The sequence below is a fragment of the Monodelphis domestica genome, chromosome 7 (genome assembly GCF_027887165.1).
Source record: "Monodelphis domestica isolate mMonDom1 chromosome 7, mMonDom1.pri, whole genome shotgun sequence".
Classification (NCBI taxonomy): Eukaryota; Metazoa; Chordata; class Mammalia; order Didelphimorphia; family Didelphidae; genus Monodelphis; species Monodelphis domestica.
Genome location: NC_077233.1, coordinates 255,137,111 through 255,157,640, shown reverse-complemented (window position 1 = coordinate 255,157,640; position 20,530 = coordinate 255,137,111). Strand labels below are relative to the sequence as shown.

The window sequence follows — 20,530 nt, the reverse complement described above, 5'->3', positions numbered from 1 at the left end:
ATTCATAATATACTTTTGATCATCATTTTTTAGACTACAGCCTAAATAGAGTGCTGGCATTTGGAGGCCAGAGAACCCTATGATACCATGCCATGGTCATGAAGAAATTAACAAATGGACTTCGAGCATGTCTAACTGTAAGAGCAGAAATAGCAAATAATCTGTATGCTTGGCAAACTTTATGGTGCCACATCAATGTTAGCTATACTATTTATATCCATCATTTTTCCTGGGAAGACCAATTTTCTTGAAAAATTAATAGAGTCCTCATAAACCCATAATGGCAAGTAATGGGTGTTTTACTTTGATAATTTAAAAAAAGATCTGTGTTTTCTTTTTCTTATCTCTTTCTTACAGACATGGAAGGCAGCATACCATCATGCCTTCGAACATCAACTTCCAAGCAAACATTTGGGCCTTAAAGGAGGAAGGCTGCACTCACATTATAGTGACTACCGCTTGTGGCTCTTTAAGGGAAGAAATTCAGCCTGGAGACATTGTCATAATTGACCAGTTTATTGACAGGTAAAGGTCATTTTTTTTTTACAAGAGGTATCAAACTCCATTAAGAGCCTTTGCCCCTAAGTTATATGTGTGAAGATGCCTTTCCTCTCCTCGATGGGTGCAATCAGGTTTGGGTAGTCACCTTTAAAATGCAGATGGGAGGCAGGAACATTTTAAGTTGTAAAAAAAAAAAACAAAATTAGCTTCAGGAATTCAGATGCTATTATGTTCTCTGAAGATCAATTAGGCCTTGGCAGGCAGCAAAAGTCTGAGTCTGAAGGGGATTCCCAAAAAGGGTGGGAAGGAATTGAGGGACAAAAAGTAGACAGTTTTGGTGACTTCAGGACTTGAAGTCATTGGAGAAGTAAATTCGATAAAGAATGAACTTGGAATTAAGCTCTGTTCTAGAACTGGAATAGATGTTACCATCTTATTCCAAACCCTTTTGTCCTCTATAGATAGGGTTGGCAGAACTTTTGCTGGCCTGTTTAATGATTTTTTAAGGAGTGAGACAAAAATCAGAGTAGGGTATTGAGTATAGAGTGGCTTGGGGTGCCTGAGAAGAAAGGAACCGAGAACTTAGACCAATTTCTTAGATTCTTGAGCATAAAGAGTTATGACCCTTGATCCTCTTCCTCCCTCACTTTCTTCCTCTTTTCCTTCCCTCCTTCCTTTTTTCTTCTTAAAAAAAAAAAAAACTTCTATTCCAAAATGTTTTTCATTGTTATAACTTGAAACTAGCTGCCTTTTCATTGATCTCATCAGATCTAAAGTGTAGAAAGTTTCTAAGTGACTTTGTAACTCCTTCAGTGAGGATACTGTCTCACTTTTGTATTTATTTCCAATTTTGGCTCGTAATAGAGGCTTAACAAATGCTTGATATTTGATTGTTGAAAAGTTTGCAGATAACCAGTCTTATGCTCCCAGACCAGTCTTATTTGGAATGGGGAGATGTAAAGGGTCTTCCAAGCATCCACTTCTTGCTAACTGAGTCTTAATTCTCATCTTTCTTAAGCCAGAAGACATAGATTAAATTAATTCTGACTGACAGCTACATACTCTCTGACTTGGAACAACATCTTCTGTTTTCTCAGTACTACTATTTTAGAATAGGCTTTTATTATCTTATTATTATTATTATCTTCCTCAACTTTTGCACTACAATAGCCTCCTTATGGGTATTCTTTCCTCTTCCTATTCTTCATGCTGGTGCTAGAAAATCTTTTTCCCTTATCTATTTTATCACTTCCTTGTTGAAAAATCTTCCAGGCCCAACTTGATCATATCACTCCTGTCTTCTCAATAAACTCCCATGGTTCTCTGTTATCTCCAAAAATAAAAATAAAATGCTGTTTGTCAGTCACCTACAGAATAAGATTGAATTAGGACATTTCTTACCTCTTTGAAAAGAATAGTAATTGATAAATGAGTCCTTTGATCTCCTTGAAAAAGCAGAGAAATTGCTACCTTAAAGAGTCAAAGAATGAATCTACATCTCAGAAAAAGATATGTCTTGGCATAATAGATAGAATGATGGACTTAGAGACAGGAAGTTGTTGTTCAGTTGTTTTTAGTCATGTCCAACTCTTCATGATCCCATGTTGGATTTTCTTGGCAGACATGGTGGTTTGTCATTTCCTTCTTCAGCTCGTAACTGAGGTTAACAGGTTTAAGTGACTTGCCCAGAGTCACATAGCTAGTAGGTGTCAGAGGCTGGATTTGAATTTAGGAAGAGGAGACGGGAAAATTTGGGGTTCATTTTGGGTTCAAATTCTGCCTCAGAAGACTGGCTCTGTGACCATGGGCCAACACTTAACTCTGAGCTTCACTTTCCTCTTTGTTGAATAGAGAATGACTATTCCTCACATCTCTTTCATAAGGTTGTTGTGAAGCTTAAATAAGATAATTCATATAGAGTATTTTTTTTACCCCCAAAAATTGTTTTTTGCAAAACCTTTATATAACCATGTATATTATATTTTGTTATGACATGTTATATTTTGTTTTTGTCACCTTTATTGTGAATATATCGAGCCCCTACCCAGTAAGTTCTTAAGCCATGTAACAAAGAAGGGGTTCAAAAAAGCAGTTCAGCAAAACTACCATGTAGTGCTCCACTCCCATTGTCCAAAGGAGGAAGGGAAGATCGTCTCCTCATCTCTTCCTTGGGGTCATTATAATCACTTAACCTTTAATAGGGGGTGTGCCTGCACAGGTATGTAGTCTGGAAGTCCTGTTTTTAAGTTCTACCTCTGGTGCTTATTTACTTTAAGACCCTGGGCAAGTTACCCAACCTCCCCAGGCTTCAGATAGCAATCCAAGATTTTCTCTCTTCATAGAGAGAATTCCCTCAGTGACAAAAATCACTGGTACTAGGAATATCAATATATATTTTAGGAAGAGATTTTTGTCTTGGTCCCAACAGAACTGTATTCTCAAGATACCAATTTCCCAGGCATCTGCGTTGTTCATGCCCTTCCATGTAAAAGAACTTCTTTTAAAGCTTTCAAAATAAAAGTGATCACAGCAGATTTATATCACTTCAAATAAATTGAAGTCTCACCAGTCCTTCATCTCATTCAACATTCCAATCTATAAAATGCTGAGCGCTTCTGTGTGTGTGTGAGTAAGAGAGAGGGAACATGAATCATTGTGACATGATTGACTTGTGGGAAACAAGACAATGGAGTCAGGTGGATGAGGGTGTGACTGTAATAAATTTTAACTTAACAGGAAAATCTCTTCATAGTCAGAGCTACATAGGGAAGACTTATTTGGACAGAGAGGGTTATAATTTATTCATTTAACAAGCATTTATTAAATGATTAGTTGGCAAGGCACAAGATATTCCTTGCCCTCAAGAACGTGAACTTTTTTACATTCAGGATGTACATATAAGGGGAAGGGGGCCACGACAGCAGGGTGAGGAGGGGTGAGAATAACAGAGGCAAAATAAAGCCATTTTTTTTGAAAGGTTCCCGGAACATTAACAGCTGTTTTGAATCATGACAGGCCTGTGAGTAGGAGGTCACATTTGAGCTGAACCTTGAAGGGAGCTAGCAATTCTAAGAGGCAAATGTAAGAAAGGAGTTTATTCCTGGCACAGACAATAAACTGCAGAGGCATGGATAGGAGAGGCAGAATTTGTGTACAGAGACTTAACAAGGAGGTCATTCTAAGTAGAATGCAGAGATTTTCCAAAAAAGTAATTAAGAAATCGGTCTGGAAGAATGTGAAGCCAGAGTATAAAGGGTTTTTGTATTTTATCCTGGTGGTAGTAGGAAGTCTTAGAAGTTTCTTGAGCAGAAGAGTGGTGTGATTAGAATTGTAACTTAGGAATACCAGTTTGGCAGCTGTATGGAGGATACCCTTTGCAGTAGCTAAGAATTGGGACCCTAAGCCAAGGCCAGGTTCTCTCTTTTCCTTCAGTTCTCGATGGGGTAGCCAGAATATGATGCTCTGGTGGGGCAAGGGCCTGACCCCCAACCCTGCCACAGTTCTGAAGGATTTGAGGAGCTAGTAATTACTATCTTCTGGAATTTGCTGTTGAGACCTCCCGAAATCTTATTCTCTCTCTCACAGTTTACAGGGCCAGATCTGCCCCTTATGACACAGTCCTTTATTGTTATAGCATTGCTTAATCATATTTGGTAGGTATGACCCTGGTGGTGCTTTGTCCTAGTTCGTAATTTCTGTTTGTTAATGAGAAAGAGACAGACAGAGAGAAAGACACTGAGTCAGAGGGAGAGAGAGGTACCATGTTTTCATGCTGCTGTTCAGTTTTAAGTCATGTCCAGCTGGTTGTGACTCATTTGAAGTTTCTTAGCAAAGTTACAAGGGTAGGTTACCGTTTCCTTCTCCACCTTGTTTTACAGATGAGGAAACAGGCTTAAGTAACTTGCCCAGGATTGCAAAGCTAGAAAGTATATGAAGCCAGATTTGAACCTGAGAGGAGACTTCCTGATTTCAGACCCAGCCAATTAAACATAAACTAGCTCAGCCCTACATATAATTCTTCCTAGGTTTCTCTAAAACCATTCGTACCATTTCTTAGGGCACAATAATATTATATCTCTTTTATATATTATAAATTGTTCAGTTATTCTCTGGTTGAATGGGTACCACCTCAGTTTCCAATACATGGCTACTAAAAAAAACCTTATAAATATTTTTGTACATGTGAATCTTTCCTCTTTCTTTGATCTCTCGGAAGCACCAACCCTAATGTTGACATATATGCATAGCTTAAGTTTTGAGGCATATTTCCAGATTGCTTTCCAGAATGGCTGGACCACTTCACAGCCCCACACACTGTGTGCTTATTTTCCCACAGAATTTGAAACAAATGTTAAGAACGGTGAGGTGGAACAGGGAAAAAAACACTTGGAAGGACCAGGTTTTAAACCCAGTTCTTCTACTAATTGAGACCTTGGGCAATCCATCCAGACTACAGGAGTTAGTGTCCTTGGCTGTGAAACAAAGGATCTGGGTAATATTACTCATGCATACAGATGTCTGTTTTGAATTTATCTTCTCTTCAAAGAATTTAACTTCTTAGAAGTATTAATTATTAAAGGAGTGGTTTGGGTGATCTATTTTTGATAATAAAAAAAATTTTTAGCATACTTACCAAAAAGCCCCTCTTTGTAAATGTTTAATATTGGAAAATTATGTCATTCTCTTCTTTCCCCAACTATGTCATAAGCTCTTGAAAACACCCACTAACACCTTCTAAAAAGCATCACAAACAACACATACTATTAATAATTTTGACTTGGTTAGAGGTTGCAGGGAAAGAGGGAATCAAAACCCAAACCACTTTTTCAATGTTGTTTTTTTCTCTCTATCTCCTCCCTCACCAAGCCCACACAATTATTCATTAGTTCATATTTTAGTTTTCTTGATTTAGAAAAATACTCCTTGGGATGGGGGTGAGGGGTGAGATTCCTTGGTAACTGAGTTTTTTAGTTAATTGAAAGGCAGACCTTTTGTGTTGACTATACAGTTGGAAATTTTGATAGAAGATGTTATTAGATTTTCTTAATTTCATTGGTGATAGGCATCCAGATGAATAAAATTCCATATAGTTGTTGTTAAAGTTAATCCAGAGTTTACTGTTCTGGAGTCAGATGTGGTTTAGAGAAAGGAAAAGAAGAGATCATTACTAGGCTGGAGAGACTGGTCCTGGTTAAAATTCAGATGCTTTCATTTAGTGAAAAGGAATTGGACTAAGTACTAGTCTGAGACCTATGTGCAAATTAATACCATCTCAACCAGTTGCTAATGTACTGAACTTAGAATCAAGGAGACTTCGGTTCAAATACTCTTTAATATTGTAAAGGATAATTTTAGCGTTGTGACTTAAAATCTAAATTTAATTGGTCACCAGGGAAAATCCCAAATAATAAAATACACAAGTCAGCTGGAAATTTTATGGTGATTTAATTGATATAGTAGAGGAGATTAAGAAGAAGGTAGTAGGATTTCTCCCACCTGGCTAGTACCGTGCGGGAAGATTAAGAGATCTAGAAAGTAAAGTTTTGGAGTGGGAAGGAGGAAGGAGTCAGCCTGAACTCCAAAAGGACTCAGCCAAGATGCTTGAACCTGAATCAGCTCAAGGGCAAACTCACCGCCAAACCCAGACAAATAACTGCCACCACTCTCCAAGATGTTGGAATGCCTAGCACGCTGCCAGCCAAAGTCGCCTCTCCAGGGAAAGAGGGCGAAGAGAGCCAGTGACGTGCCTTATATGGACGGTTTTACGTCACTTTCCTGCGTCTCATCTGTACCAATGATAGCTTAGCTTGACTTAGGACAGCCCAGGGGTCTGTCCACTGTTTTCTGCACATGTCTGTTGAAGACCATTTTCTCAGATAATTAAATCTTTGAGTATGGAGCAGACATTCCTGACCTTGTTAAACTGAGTAGGGTGGAGAAATGTAGAGTTCCCAAGACTTGATTCTGTTAAACCAAGTATCTCCATTGTTACTACAGTAACAAGGTTACTGTATGTAACATACTGTACCGTAATGTTAGTATGGTCTGATTAGGGTGGAATAGTTCTAAAATTTACAGTATTTACTAGCCATATTACATTGGCAAGTTTTTTGTTGTTCTTGTTTGCTTTTTTTTTTAACCTTTATCTTCTGTCTTAGAGTTAAATGACTTGCCTGGAGTCATACAGTCAGGAAGTAAGGCCAAATTTTACCCCAGGACATCCCTCTCTCTAGTCCTGGCTCTATCCACTGAGTCACCTATTTGTCCCAACAGTTAACATCTTACTTCTCCCAGCCTCGGTTTCTTCATCCATAAAACTGACATTATTGACTGTGGTACCTGCCTCATAGAGTTGTAAGGCTCAAATGAGAAGTGTAAAAAATGTTTTGCAAATTTATTGTATTACATAATTGCCAGGTACTATTATTATCACCAGTACTTCTCCCTTTCCTTCCCCTTCTTCTCCAGGGTAGATCCTCTAGAAAGTAACTGTCCTGGAGGAAGATTATCAATAGAGATATCTGGTCTTTCAAAGCCCAAGAAAAGGTGCTAATAACAAAATATGGCCTTAGGTATCTATATCCAAAAAAAATTAAAGGGCAATGTGGTTAATAGTAGTTCCCACTCTTACTCCTAAGTTCCAGCTTCCCTTTTATTCATTGTTCTGAGGACTCCTCCAGACCCAATTCTTCTTGATCTCTCTAGCATTAACTTTTAGCTATCCTGTCTTTGCTACTCTGTTCCCCTACTATCTTGGTACTTTTAATTCCAAATTCTCTGATTCCTCCTCTGTCTGTTTTGGGACTCTTTCTCCTCCCACCCACTAAAAGTAGCTTCTCTAGAGTTTTAGTTCGATATTTTCAGATACTTGCAGCACATCTTTATCTAGAAGTCTGTCTTTCCCATAACACACAAATCTGCACATGATCTTTGATTCCTCTTTCTCTTTCCCCACATCCTGTTGTTCCTCCCTGTATAACAGTTTTCAAACGGGAATGGAAAAGACACCACCCTGGTTCAGTCCCTTCCCTCATTACCTCATGCCTGGGCTATTGTGTCAGAGCCTCCCATCTCATCTTTCCCCTTGTCCACTCTATTTGAACCTCGCTGCCGCCCAACTAATATATCTCCACCCTTCTCCTAGACTACTTCCCCCAGGATTTACTCTATTCATATATTACCCATTCCTTTAATTTTTTTTTAAACCCTTTCCTTCTGTCTTAGAATCAGTACTGTGTATTGGCTCCAAGGCAAAAGAGTGGTAAGGACTAGGCAATAGGGGTCAAGTGACTTGCCCAGGGTCATACAGCTAGGAAGTGTCTGAGGCAAAATTTGAACCCAGGACCTCCCATCTCTGGGCCTGGCTCTCAAACCACTGAGCACCCAGCTTCCCCCTACTCATTCCTTTTAAGATCCAACTCAAAAGCTACCCATCCTTTATTTTTATTTTTATTTGGTCATTTCCAAACATTATTCATTGGAAACAAAGATCATTTTCTTTTCTTCCCTCCCCCCCTCCCATCACCTCTCCCACAGCCGACACGCAATTCCACTGGGTATCACATGTGTTCTTGATTCAAACCCATTTCCATGTTGTTGGTATTTGCATTAGAGTGTTCATTTAGAGTCTCTCCTCAGTCATATTCCCTCCACCCCTGTAGTCAAGCAGTTGCTTTTCATCGGTGTTTTTACTCCCAGTTTATCTTCTGCTTGTGGATAGTGTTTTTTAGATCCCTGCAGATTGTTCAGGGACATTGCATTGCCACTAATGGAGGAGTCCATTCCCTTCGATTGTACCACAATGTATCAGTCTCTGTGTACAATGTTTTCCTGGTTCTGCTCCTCTCACTCTGCATCACTTCCTGGAGGTCGTTCCAGTCTCCATGGAATTCCTCCACATTATTATTCCTTTGAGCACAATAGTATTCTCTCACCAACATCTACCACAATTTGTTCAGCCATTCCCCAATTGAAAGGCATCCCCTCATTTTCCAATTTTTGGCCACCACAAAGAGCGCAGCTATGAATATTCTTGTACAGTCTTTTTCCTTATTATCTCGTTGGGGTACAAGCCCAGCAGTGCTATGGCTGGATCAAAGGGCAGACAGTCTTTTATTGCCCATTGGGCACAGTTCCAAATTGCCCTCCAGAATGGCTGGATCAATTCACAACTCCACCAGCAATGAATTAGTGTCCCTACTTTGCCACATCCCCTCCAGCATTCATTACTTTCCATAGCTGTCATGTTAGCCAATCTGCTAGGTGTGAGGTGATACCTCAGAGTTGTCTTGATTTGCATCTCTCTGATTATGAGATTTAGAACACTTCTTCATGTGCTTATTAATAGTTTTGATTTCTTTGGTTGAGAACTGCCTGTTCATGTCCCTTGCCCATTTATCAATTGGAGAATGGCTTGATTTTTTTTGTACAATTGATTTAGCTCTTTGTAAATGTGAGTAATTAAATCTTTGTCAGAGGTTTTTATGAAGATTGTTTCCCAATTTGTTGCTTCCCTTCTGATTTTAGTTACATTAGTTTTGTTTGTACAAAAACTTTTTAATTTGATGTAGTCAAAATAATTTATTTTACATTTTGTGACTCTTTCTAAGTCTTGCTTGGTTTTAAAGCCTTTTCCTTTCCCAAAGATCTGACACATATACTATTCTGTGTTCACCTAATTTACTTATAGTTTCCTTCTTTATGTTCAAGTCATTCATCCATTCTGAATTTATCTTACTGTAGGGTGTGAGGTGTTGATCCAAACCTAATCTCTCCCACACTGTCTTTCAATTTTCCCAGCAGTTTTTATCAAATAATGGATTTTTGTCCCAGAAGCTGGGGTCTTTGGGTTTGTCATAAACTGTCTTGCTGAGATCATTTACGCCAAGTCTATTCCACTACCCATCCTTTTTGAAGTATTCCTTGATCATCCTGGGGAGAAGTATTTCACTCTTCTCAGAATTTCTTCAGTCTATACTACCTTGTATGCCATAATCTGTCTGTGTGTGTATATATATATACAGACATGCATGAGTTAAAGTAAAATTTTAGTAAATCTTCCCTGTTTTGTATCATAGACCTCCCATTTACCTGCAGAGACTGGGACTGCTTTGAACTTTGGCCAGACTTCTCAGCAGCTTCCCAAGGTCTCTGACTGTCTGGAAGATAAACAGATTTCTGTGAGATTAACCCTTGTCTCCCAGAATGTGTTGTCTTCTTGACTGTTGATTAGATTTTGAGACATGTTTTGCCTGGCCACTTCTGGCAGCTTGGCATCTTGGCCTGGTCGTTGGGACCCTGGAAGCAGGGATGCAAAGTACAGTTGGGCAAAATGCCTTCTTTGTTCTGAGTTTAATAAAACCCCCTTCTAGAAAGTGGACTTTGAAGTCTCACCCATGGAAAGGATGCTTTGCCTGGGGCTTTCCTGAATGGGACCCTGAAATGCTGAACAAAGTGACTTTCCAGCTAAGAATGTTCAGGTGTTGGAGTATCTCCCATTCAGTGATGTGTCTTTCTTTTCTATCTCTTATTATTGCTGGTGTTATTTATGCTTTCTGTTGTAAGCTAAATTGCTGGATCTTTGCATAATAATAATAAACTTATTTTTTTTTACTTTACTTTATTTTTTTATTTTTATTTTTTAAAAACCCTTACCTTCCATCTTGGAGTCAATACTGTGTATTGGCTCCAAGGCAGAAGAGTGGTAAGGGCTAGGCAATGGGGGTCAAGTGACTTGCCCAAGGTCACACAGCTGGGAAGTGTCTGAGGCCAGATTTGAACCTAGGACCTCCCATCTCTAGACCTGGCTCTCAATCCACTGAGCTACCCAGCTGCCCCCTTTCTTTTTACTTTAAAATGGTGTGAAGAAACATGTGTATAGTTGGAAAATATTGAATCCCTAAAACTACATTACCCAGAATGCTTTTCCCTTTGTGCTCTGTTTGCATCTTCACATAATTGTTTATAAGTTTATAGCTCTTCCTGTTCCCTCTCTTCTAGCGACTGGGCTGGGTTTAGGCAGTGTTTTTTTTTTAACTTTAGTTATTATTAAAACTTTTAAAATATAATAGTTATTGAATATCCATTTTCATCTTTATACATATCTTATTGTAGGAGCAAATCTCGAACCATAAATAGTTGTGAACTTTAGATTACTCCACCCTACTAAGTCTAATAAAATCAGGAATGTTTACACCCCTACTTAAGGATTAAGTGTTGAGGATGGCCTATGACAGACATGTGCTAGCAAATGACAAATCAGAAACAACTGACAGACCCCTGGGCTGTCCTAAGTCAAGCCTAAGATATCACTGGGACATGTGAGACACAGGAAAGTGATGTAAAACGTCACTTCCTCTCTCCGCTCTTTTTGACAGCAGAGAGGTGGCTGGCAGCATCTTGATGTGGCGGCTGCTATTGTCCAGGTTTAGTAGTGAGTTTTCCTTGATACCATACTGGAGGAAGCCTAGTAACCTAGTTCAGGTGAGGCATCATCTCTGAGATCTCTCAGAGTTTAGGCTGATTTTTCTCTTTTACCTTCCAAACACTATCTTCTTAGAGAAAGCCTCTAATCCTCAAAGACCTTGTGGCAGAGGACTTTGAACTTGCCTGGCACTGGCCGGGTGGGAAAAATCCTATACCCTTCCCTCTCTCTTCTCCTTGATTTCTTCCCTGTATATTGATTAAACCACCATAGACTTTCCACACTGACTTGGGCATTTTATTTGGGATATCCCCTGGCGACTAAAAATCAAACTTGGATTAGGTCACAATCCTAAATTATCCTTACATAGTTAAGCAGCTTTAGATGTAACACCTTAACATTACAATGTGTATGTGTATAAAATATACATGTGTATCTGTTTGTTTGTTTTTAAACACTTGCCTTCTGTATATTGGTTCTAAGGCAGAAGAATGATAAGGACTAGGCAAACAGGCTTAAGTGCCGAATTTGAACCCAAGACCTTTCATCTTCAGACCCAGCTCTCTCCTGAGCCATTGCCCCTCTGTACATTTTTGTATCTGTCTATGTTTGTCTTTGTATATCCACCTTTGTATCTCTGATGATGCTTAATTCAGTCCCTTGCATTCAAGAAACAAGTTAGTTGAGTTTATAACATGCTTATAACAGGTTTCCCATTCAGGACTCTTAATTCAATATACAATTCAGGAAACATTTATTCAGTGACTCCTGTATGAAAGACAGCACAGTGTTGGGGACTGGGTGGGAATAGATACAAAGACAAAAAGGAGGCACTTCTTGCCGTCACATTCTGTGTGGGATGGGTTTGGGGAGTGCAGCTGGGCCATGGTTACAGCAAGATACCAGTCGGTGCTAGCAGCTGGGAGGATGTGGGGAAGCTTCACCCATGAAGGTAGGTCCCTCCGTTTATAATCACTTTAAAGGAAAACAGTAATCCTGAGAGACAAGCTCAAGGGTTGAGTTCATCCCAGGCATGGTGGACATTTGGCTAAAGGCCTAGGGGGTAAACAGCTGCTAATCCAGCTGGGTGGGATACTGAGTCTTTGAAAGGGAATGATAAGAAATAAGTCTAGACAAGTAGATTAGCTTGGGGGGGAAGGGAGAATCCCTTACCTCCTGTCCTAGAATTGATGCTAAGTATTGGTTCCAAGGTAAGGACTAGGCAATGTGGGGTTGAATGACTTGTCCAGGGTCCTGCAGCTAGGAAGTGTCTGAGGCCATCTTTGAACCCAGGATCTCTCATCTCCAGGCCTGGCTTTCTATCCACTGAGCCACCCAGCTGCCCCTAAATTAGATTTTAAATGCTAAGCTGAGAAATTTGTATTTTGTCATGGAGGCAATTAGGGGTCACTAAAAGTTTGAGTAGGAGAGCAGCATTATCTTCCCCTTGGCGTGCATTTTTTAGACTGCTATCATAGGCACTGTAAATAGTAGTAAGCATCGCCTATTATCGCTAGCATAATGCAGGGTTCACACCAGAGCGTTCTTAATATTTTATGAATGAGTGAAACATGACTAGGGGCATAAAGTTAACCTCTGCCTAGCTCTGCCCTCTTCCTACCTATGGCCCTATTTATTTTCTTGGTACTGCAAGAAGGAGAGAGGCCACCGGCCCTTCCCTTTGACTCCAAGCTCTCTTTATAAGGAGCAATTGTTTCATATTTTGTACTTGTATCCACAGCCCCTGGCACATCGTAGGCACTTGTCTAGCTACCTAGATTTGGCCATTTAAATTAAGTCCTAGAGAAGAGAGAACAAAGGGAAGGAAATCACTTTCTAGTGGTTTGATTTTATAAACTTGGACAAGTAGGAGAGGTATAAGGAGAGATGTTTCTTTTCGAATAATACCACAAAAACACATGCAATGCTTTTGAATAAAGCATGTGTCTGGAGTATAGTGCTCTTTCAATTGAGAACATTTTTTGCTGTCTTTTTTTAATGTCGCAGACTTGGGAAAAATTTAATTTTCTCTCCTTTTACTTTTATGCATTAGGTAAGATAAGGAATGAAGGATAAAATCTATTTTAAGAATGGTTAACTCAGAAAGAAGATAGCTTATCTTTCAGATAGTACTAAAGATTTAAAAAAACTTTTCTCTCTCATTTTACAATTTATCAAGTTCTTTGAACTACCCTATGAAGTAAACAGTAAAGTAAATTTATTAACCTCATTTTACAGATTAAGAAATTAAGGCTCAGAGAAGCTTAGAATCTCAGCCCTAGAAAGGATCCCAGAAACCTAGATTTAGGCTATCCCATTCCTGATTTACCACATAGATATGACACGTGGACATCCAGCCCTTGCTTTGAGGTCTATAGGGAAAGAAAAATCTACTGTGTCCAGAGGCAGCCTTTTTTACTTGTGAATAACTTTCTACTTTTTTCCTTACATAGAGCCTTTTTATAATTTTCATATATTCTTCAAACAAAACAAACCAACAAAAAGATACGGTAATGTGTGGTACAGTGAAAATCATGTTCAAGTTGGAGTCACAGGACCTGCTGTTTTACTACCTTTTGACCTTGGACTGGTCATTTTTTTAATATGAGTCTCAGTTTCTCCAGCTATAAAAGGAGGGAATTGGAATAGATAACTTAAAGTCCCCTTCTGGGACACACATTAGATCACCAAGGGATATTAAAATCCTGACCAGGCATGGCTCTCCCTGCCACCATGAAGGAATCAGAGAAGAATAAAAACAGTAAAAAACTAGCCCTCCTCCTTAGGTAGTCATCAATTATGATATTCTAGGGAAGGTCTGAATAATGAGCTTCCAAAAATTGTAGTTCATGACCCAAGATGCTGAATGCCTTTGCCTTTGATCACTGACCAGTTAATTTATTGATCATTATTTTATTGGTTATAGCCTGATCAATAAATTAATTTTCTTACCCTGAACCCAGTCTCTTAGAATTGACACAGTTGTGCCTCTCTTATTGAGGGGAATTTTTGTGGCTCTTATGTTGCCCAATGATTCATTGACTTTCCAAACCACTAAATCCTTCAGTCTTTTTTTTTTTTAGAGAACTGCTATCTAGCTGTGCCCTTTCTTATTTTGTATAGGAAAAATTGCTTTTTGAGCATCAAATATGAAATTTTATAGTTATTCTCATTTAATTTTCATCTTAGATTCAACCCCAAATGTCAGCCAATCAGATCATTTTAGATTCCAAGACTACCATCTTGGTTAGCTTTCCCCTCCTTTTAAACTTTTGAGTTCTCTGTAGTCTTTTGCATCTAACTTGGGCCCTTCAAACAACATCCCTCTTCCTACCTCTTCTTCATTTTCTCATTTTGTCTTAAGAATTTTATTCTTAATAGCTTTGTAAAGTTTAAAATTTGGGGGAAAGTGAGGCAGGTAGAAATTAGTTTCTCTCTGCAGGGAGTATTATATTTTTATGAGGTTTATTAAAGGTTAAGGATTAAAGAAAATATAGAATAAGAAAGCACATGTCTAGGCCCAAAGAGGCCTAGACAACCTCACCTACATCATGAAAGAGTTGCGTCTGCTCGGAACACCTGGCCTTTACAGCCAGGTTAAATAGAAATTCTTGACCTTGCCCAAGTGGAAATCTCAGTAAGATTAGAAGGCATTCTGGGAGCTAGCAAGGACTCCTGGGGTTTGGAGTCCAGAGTTCAAGTCTCTATTTTTACAGCTTCCCATCCCTCTTGGGTTTACTTCCCCTTGAGAATTTTAGTGATAAGGTTCCTACTTCCTCTCTGAACCTCTCTCTTCTCTCACCTCATCATCCCATAGCTTTAAGGTTTGCAAAGCATTTTGCAAATATTATCTCATTTTTGCCTCATCAGAACCCGGAGACATTGTTGCTATTATGTCCCCATTTGCAGATGAAGTTGAGGCAAACAGGTTAAATGAGTTCCCTAGGGTCACACAGCTAATAAGTATATGAGGCTAGATTTAAACCCAGATCTTTCTGATTTGGAAGTCCAGTTTTCTATCCACTGCATACCTAGTTGTTTCCAGGTTTATCACACTCTTCCTAGTTTTGCTTTACTTTTTATATCCTAAACTTGAATGATTATTTTACCCCATTTTCTTCAGCATGTGGTTTTTCCTAGAATCAGTGAAGTGGCACAGCAGAAACACTGGGCTTTTTAGTCAGGAGACTGACTACCTTCATAAGCCTGGGAAAGTCACTGAATGGCTGACCACCTCCATTTCCTCATCTGTAAAATGGGAATAATAAAAGTACTTCCCTCCCATGGTTGTGAGAATTAGATGAGATGCTATTTACAAAGTGCTGGCATATAATAAGGCATTTAATAAATGCTTATTTCTTCCTTTATCCTCTGGCTAAAATCTGATCCAGAGAGGCCAGGAGGTGGCTGAGTTGAGAGAGAGCCAGGCCTGGAGACGGGAGGTCCTGGGTTTGAATCCCGCCTCAGATACTTCCTAGCTATGTAACTGGGCAAGTTACTTAACCTCAGTTGCCTGGCCTTTACCTTACTACTTTTCTGCCTTGTGAAATAGGTGGATTGTTTAACTTGTAGTAGTTGTTACTGTTGAGATACCAACTTCTTCTGTGGGTCAGTGCACAGTTCAAAGACACAGACAGACCTAAAAACCAGGACAAAGGTTTATTTAAACACAGAAAAATGAAGAGGAGGATCTGGGATTCCCTAATCTATAAAGGTCTAGCTACTTTCCCCCCCCTCTACGATCTCTGCAGAGATCTCTTCAGCATCTTCCAAGCTCCCTAAAACCCTACTCTGCCTGTCTAGATATTCCCCAGCTATCTGACTGTCCTGTCTCCATAGATCCTCCAAATGAGATCTGGTGAGATAGGAGTCTTTAGCTTCTGAGTGACCCTTTATGACAGGGCTCAGTTTGGTTGTTAGGCAGTATATTGGCTTTACGGTAACAGATCTCAGGGCAGCTGGAACACTTCTCCGTAGGCAAGGAACAAGTGCATCTCAAAGTTGAAAGGATGTCTTCTGACTGCACACTGGAATTGGTAGCTTTGGCTTCAAGGGATAGGAATCAAAGCTCCCCCTCAGCTCACAGGGATTGTAAGCAGTAGAGAGTCTCAGCTTCAGGCTCTCCCAGAAACAGGAAGTCCAAAAATCCCTCAGTCACTCCTTGTGTCCACTTTTATCTCTTCCTCGCCTTCCAGAACACAGCCTGTTTTTTGTTCCTCCATCGAACCTCTTTCTTTGCAAACTCTTTTGTTCTTGTTGCTTGCTTGCAACCCAGTTTCCTTCTAACACTTGGAACCGATACTTAGTATTGAATCCAAAACAGAAGGAAAAGAGTTCTTTTTAAAAAAGAAAAACAAAAGAATCTGATCCAGAAGAGTAGCTTTTCTTTTCATTAGCTTTTCTTCCACCCATTAAAGGTTGAAATGATTATTACAGCAAACCAGTAATCTATTAGCTCTTCTCCTTCTTTAGTTTAAGCAAACTCCAGCATATTTTAATGGACTACTGGGTCATGCTACAGTCCTCCTAAGTTTGTGACATTCTTCAAACTCATCTATTTCTTCCATCTCTTCAATGTTGTTGATAGTAAAGTCCCATAACATAACGCAAGCATTTCTCCTTCCTTTGGCCTTAGACCAGTTTGCCTCCCCCTTTCTGGTTTCCTGATTTCCTTATAGAATCACTTCTTCCCATTATACAATGATAGTCCAACCAGTCTGCTTCCTCCCATTCCACTCGTACTTGTCCTGGTCCTAATTACACAGCTCCAGAGCCATATTTCAGTCATGGGTCCCACCCTACCAGGTCCCAGTGATTGGCATGAGATCATATTGGGCTCCCCATGTTGGTAGATTTGTGGGCAAAGGAAGGAGAGGGAGAGAAAGTATTAAAGAAAGGAACCAAGATCCAGTGAAAGTTTTCCAAGCTGAGGCAGGGTGAGCCCCTGCTCTTCAGCAGTCAGGCTACTGTTACAAAGGACTAGCGGAACAGTGGAGAGGATGTGATTAAAGATACTGAGAGAGGGAAGATTCAAAGGGAGATGGGATGGAGCAACAGAAAGAACATTTACTCTGGAGGAAGAGACCTGGATTTTTCTCTACTATTTGCCTGTGTGACCTTGGGCTAGCAGTAACGTTAGCCTGCTTTCTACAGGAAACCTTTCCAGATTCCCCTGTTGATTATTATTGTTTTTTAACCCTTACCTTTCATCTTTGGATCAGTGTGAAGTGTCGCTTCCAAGGCAGATTTGAAACTCAGGACCCCTGCACCCCATCTCCATGCCTGGTTCTCTAGCCGAACTGCCCCCATTATCCTCTTTTGTTTACATGTTGTCTTCCCCAATTAGACTGTGACAATTAGACTTAATTTAGAGAAAAAAATTTTCAGGGAGCTCCCTGACAGCAAAGGATTGTCTTTTGCTGTTCTTTGCATTCCCGGGACTTAGAATGGTGCCTGGCACATAGTAGGTGCTTAATAAGTGTTTGCTGACTTGACTGTTCCATTTCTTCATCTGTAAGGTCCTCCACTGAAGAAGGATCCGGAGGTTGAGGTGAAACTGGGGCATGAGGAGGTAGAGAAGATACTAGTTATGGGGAGTGTCCTTGGAAATCACTTATATGCTCCCAAGTGTATTTTATTGTTGTTTTCATCTCCAGTCCTGCCTTACTTGGTTTGGTACCTACCCAATGGTAGTGTCCATGCTATAGTGGACAATTGCATTGGACCAGATCATCCTCAACCAAAATGGTTGTATAAGAAAAATCATGAAAAAATTCATGTATAAGAAAAATTCATGAAAAATCGGAGTGATTGTGGGGAATATGGATGTAGGTAAGATAGGGTACTTCTACTTCTGGCTTTGCAAATCCACAAATTCTCACACACAACAGTACTAATCCTGACACTAAAGGAGCTCAACTCAATTTTTTTCTTCTGTGTCCAAGTTTTAATTGCAACCACTAGAGGGAGACAGCTTCACATTTTTAAAATCCTTGCTTCATCTGTCAAAGAAATGGAAGCATACTGTCACTAAAATTTTTAAGAAGATGTGGTAGTAGCCTAACCTTAACTTTTCTTACTCTGAACAGTCTTGTGAGAAGGCTTCTTGTTATCCAAGCCAAATATGTAATTATGATCCCAATTAATTTAGAGAAAAAAAAATTTTTTTTAATCCATGTTCCATTTCAGGAATTATTGGCATCTAGTGTTTTGCTTTGTTTTTTCTCTAAAGAATAATGTCATGTGGGAATAAAAGGAGAAAAAGACAATGTTTTTTTCTTTTTAGTTTGCTCCCTTCTCTGGGAGATAATTATAAGAGTTCTATAATTTTCATCTGTATCATCTATTTTTATAATCACCTTCATTTTGAGGGGAAGAAAGGCAGGTTCAATTTCCATCTCAGACACATTTTGGCTGTGAAACACTTAACTAGTTACTTAAATTTTTAGTGGTCTAAGCAATCTTATAAGATTTTAAGTTGTAGCAAAGGTAGTAAGCTGGTAGAGGGATATTTCTCACTTGGAACTTGCCCCATATGAATGAAATCACAGATGCAGACCTTTTTCTCCTTTTCTACCCAGTGAAGCATTCCTAATAACCAAAAAAAAATGTTTAAGGGAGAGAAAAAGAGTAGTTCAAAAAAATAAATCAATCCATTTTCCCATATCTAATAATATTTATTCCACGTGCCTCAATCTCAGCAAAATAAGGGAGAGGGGGCATCTCAGTTTCACCTTAATCTTGCCAATATTGCCTCACCCTGCAGCTCCTTCTCAGCAGATGATTTTAAAGATGAGGAAACAGAACCACAGAATCAATTGTGCGAGAGGAATATGCAAAAAGAAGAAATGGCAAAAGAGAGAAATTAGATCCAGTGAAGCAAGAAGCAGTCAATGTGGGGGAGGGACAGAAAGGAAGAGACCCAGGATTCCAAAGAGAACAGAGGCTGAAAAGAACTTTTAAAATGCCACTTCAGCTCTGACTCCTTCAGCTGAGAGCCTGACTTGAGGATTTCAGTGGCTGGGGCTCTCCCCTGGACATCCGACAGCTTCCTAGTGAACCCCTGAATTCTTGCTCACCTCAACTATTATTGATTGAACTTTGAAAAAAGCTATCTATTGAGAAGATCCACTCCAAGGATTTTCTCCACCTCTCTCTCCTCAATTTGTCCTGAACCCTAGCAATTTGACCAGAGTAGTACAGGAGTGAAGACAATCAGCAGCTGACCAGAAAGGGGTTTGAGGCTGAGAGCCTGGACCCCTTTAGATTTGAGGGGTGAAGGTCAGTCTGCCAGCTTTTAGGGATTCCTTCTACCTACTTTCCTTTACCCAAACTTTCATTTTTCCCTTCCCTGAGCGGTTCTCTATTAAAGTCTTACTATTAGATCAGGTCTACCTACTTTCTGACACCAAAGAAGGGGACTGAAGATTTGGGAAGGAAGAGGATTAGATCAAGACTAGAGTTGAGGAGTGAACCCAGATCTCAAAGGGAAAGTAGTAGTTGTGGTATTGGGCAGATTCAGAGGCAAGATCTATCCTGCCTCTCAACAGCAGCTAGGGATCAAGAAGGGAGGCAGGGGGTCATTTCTCTAAAGCTCTCTCCTCCAGTCCCTAACCTTCACCTCCCAACCCCATTCTCTGAGGAGACATATTCTGTCCCTCAGAGAGGCAAACTTCACCAAGGGAAAAAGAGGGGAACATCAACCTCTTCTCCCCTCTCATTCTTTCAACCCTTTCCCTCTCTCCAATTCACCAGTGTAGGGAGGAGTAACTTCCCTTACTGACCTATATTACACAGTCAACAAAAATGCATTAAGTGCCTACTAAGTGCCAGGCATTGTTCTAAGAAATAAGAATACAAAAGAAAAGCCCAAATTTCAAGGAGCTCGGTCTATTTGGGAAAGACAGTATACAACGAACTATGTTATATAATAACAAGTTATAAAGAGGAAAATCATTTTTACATTTTCTCAACTTAGTCATTTAGTGTTCTGTTTAGCTTTTAATTTTCAGTGTTGTAGATGTACACGTTTTTTTCTTTTCCTTGTCTAATTAATGATAGGTCATTTCAAAATTGAAATTGTTTTTAGGATTTTTTTTTTTAACGGCAACTAAGCTAATTGTCATTAGGGGATTGCCAAATATTTGCCAGGAACAACACCCAGTATAGCTATTGTGGAAGACTGGCATGTGACTTCTGAGAAATACTTTGAATAAAGAGAATTCTCTGTAGCATTACTTGGGTCCTCTGGCTCAGTCTGCCTTCCATGTGGTGCAAAAACAATTTTTTCTTCTCCCTGGTAACAACCTAGCTTCTCAGAGCCGCACCTGGATTTTTGAGTGACTTCTTGTTGGGGTTTTTCCTCTTCTCCTAGAAGTAGCTGAATCATAAGGAGCCTTTAGGGAGATTTTCTAGGCAGAGTTTAGTAAAGAAGCACTTTTGTATACATGTGGAAACATGAGAATGGGTGGAAAAGACCTTTCTGAAATGACCCTTAGCTGCCTTTCTGTCCCCTCAACTTTTCTCCCATCTTTCTCCCAAATCATAGTTTTGTTACATTTGCTGCTCCTTTGATTTCAAGGTGGAAAGACAGTCTACATCAAAATC

At 39.6% G+C, this 20,530-nt stretch overlaps 1 protein-coding gene across 1 annotated transcript in view; it reads left to right on the top strand.

Moving 5' to 3' along the window:
• MTAP (methylthioadenosine phosphorylase) overlaps positions 1–20,530 on the top strand; it is a 79,948-nt gene that overhangs the window by 26,324 nt on the left and 33,094 nt on the right. The window contains exon 4 of the mRNA XM_007498070.3: positions 358–525. Coding sequence (XP_007498132.1) covers positions 358–525 — 168 coding nt within the window. The remainder of the gene's footprint in view (positions 1–357; positions 526–20,530) is intronic.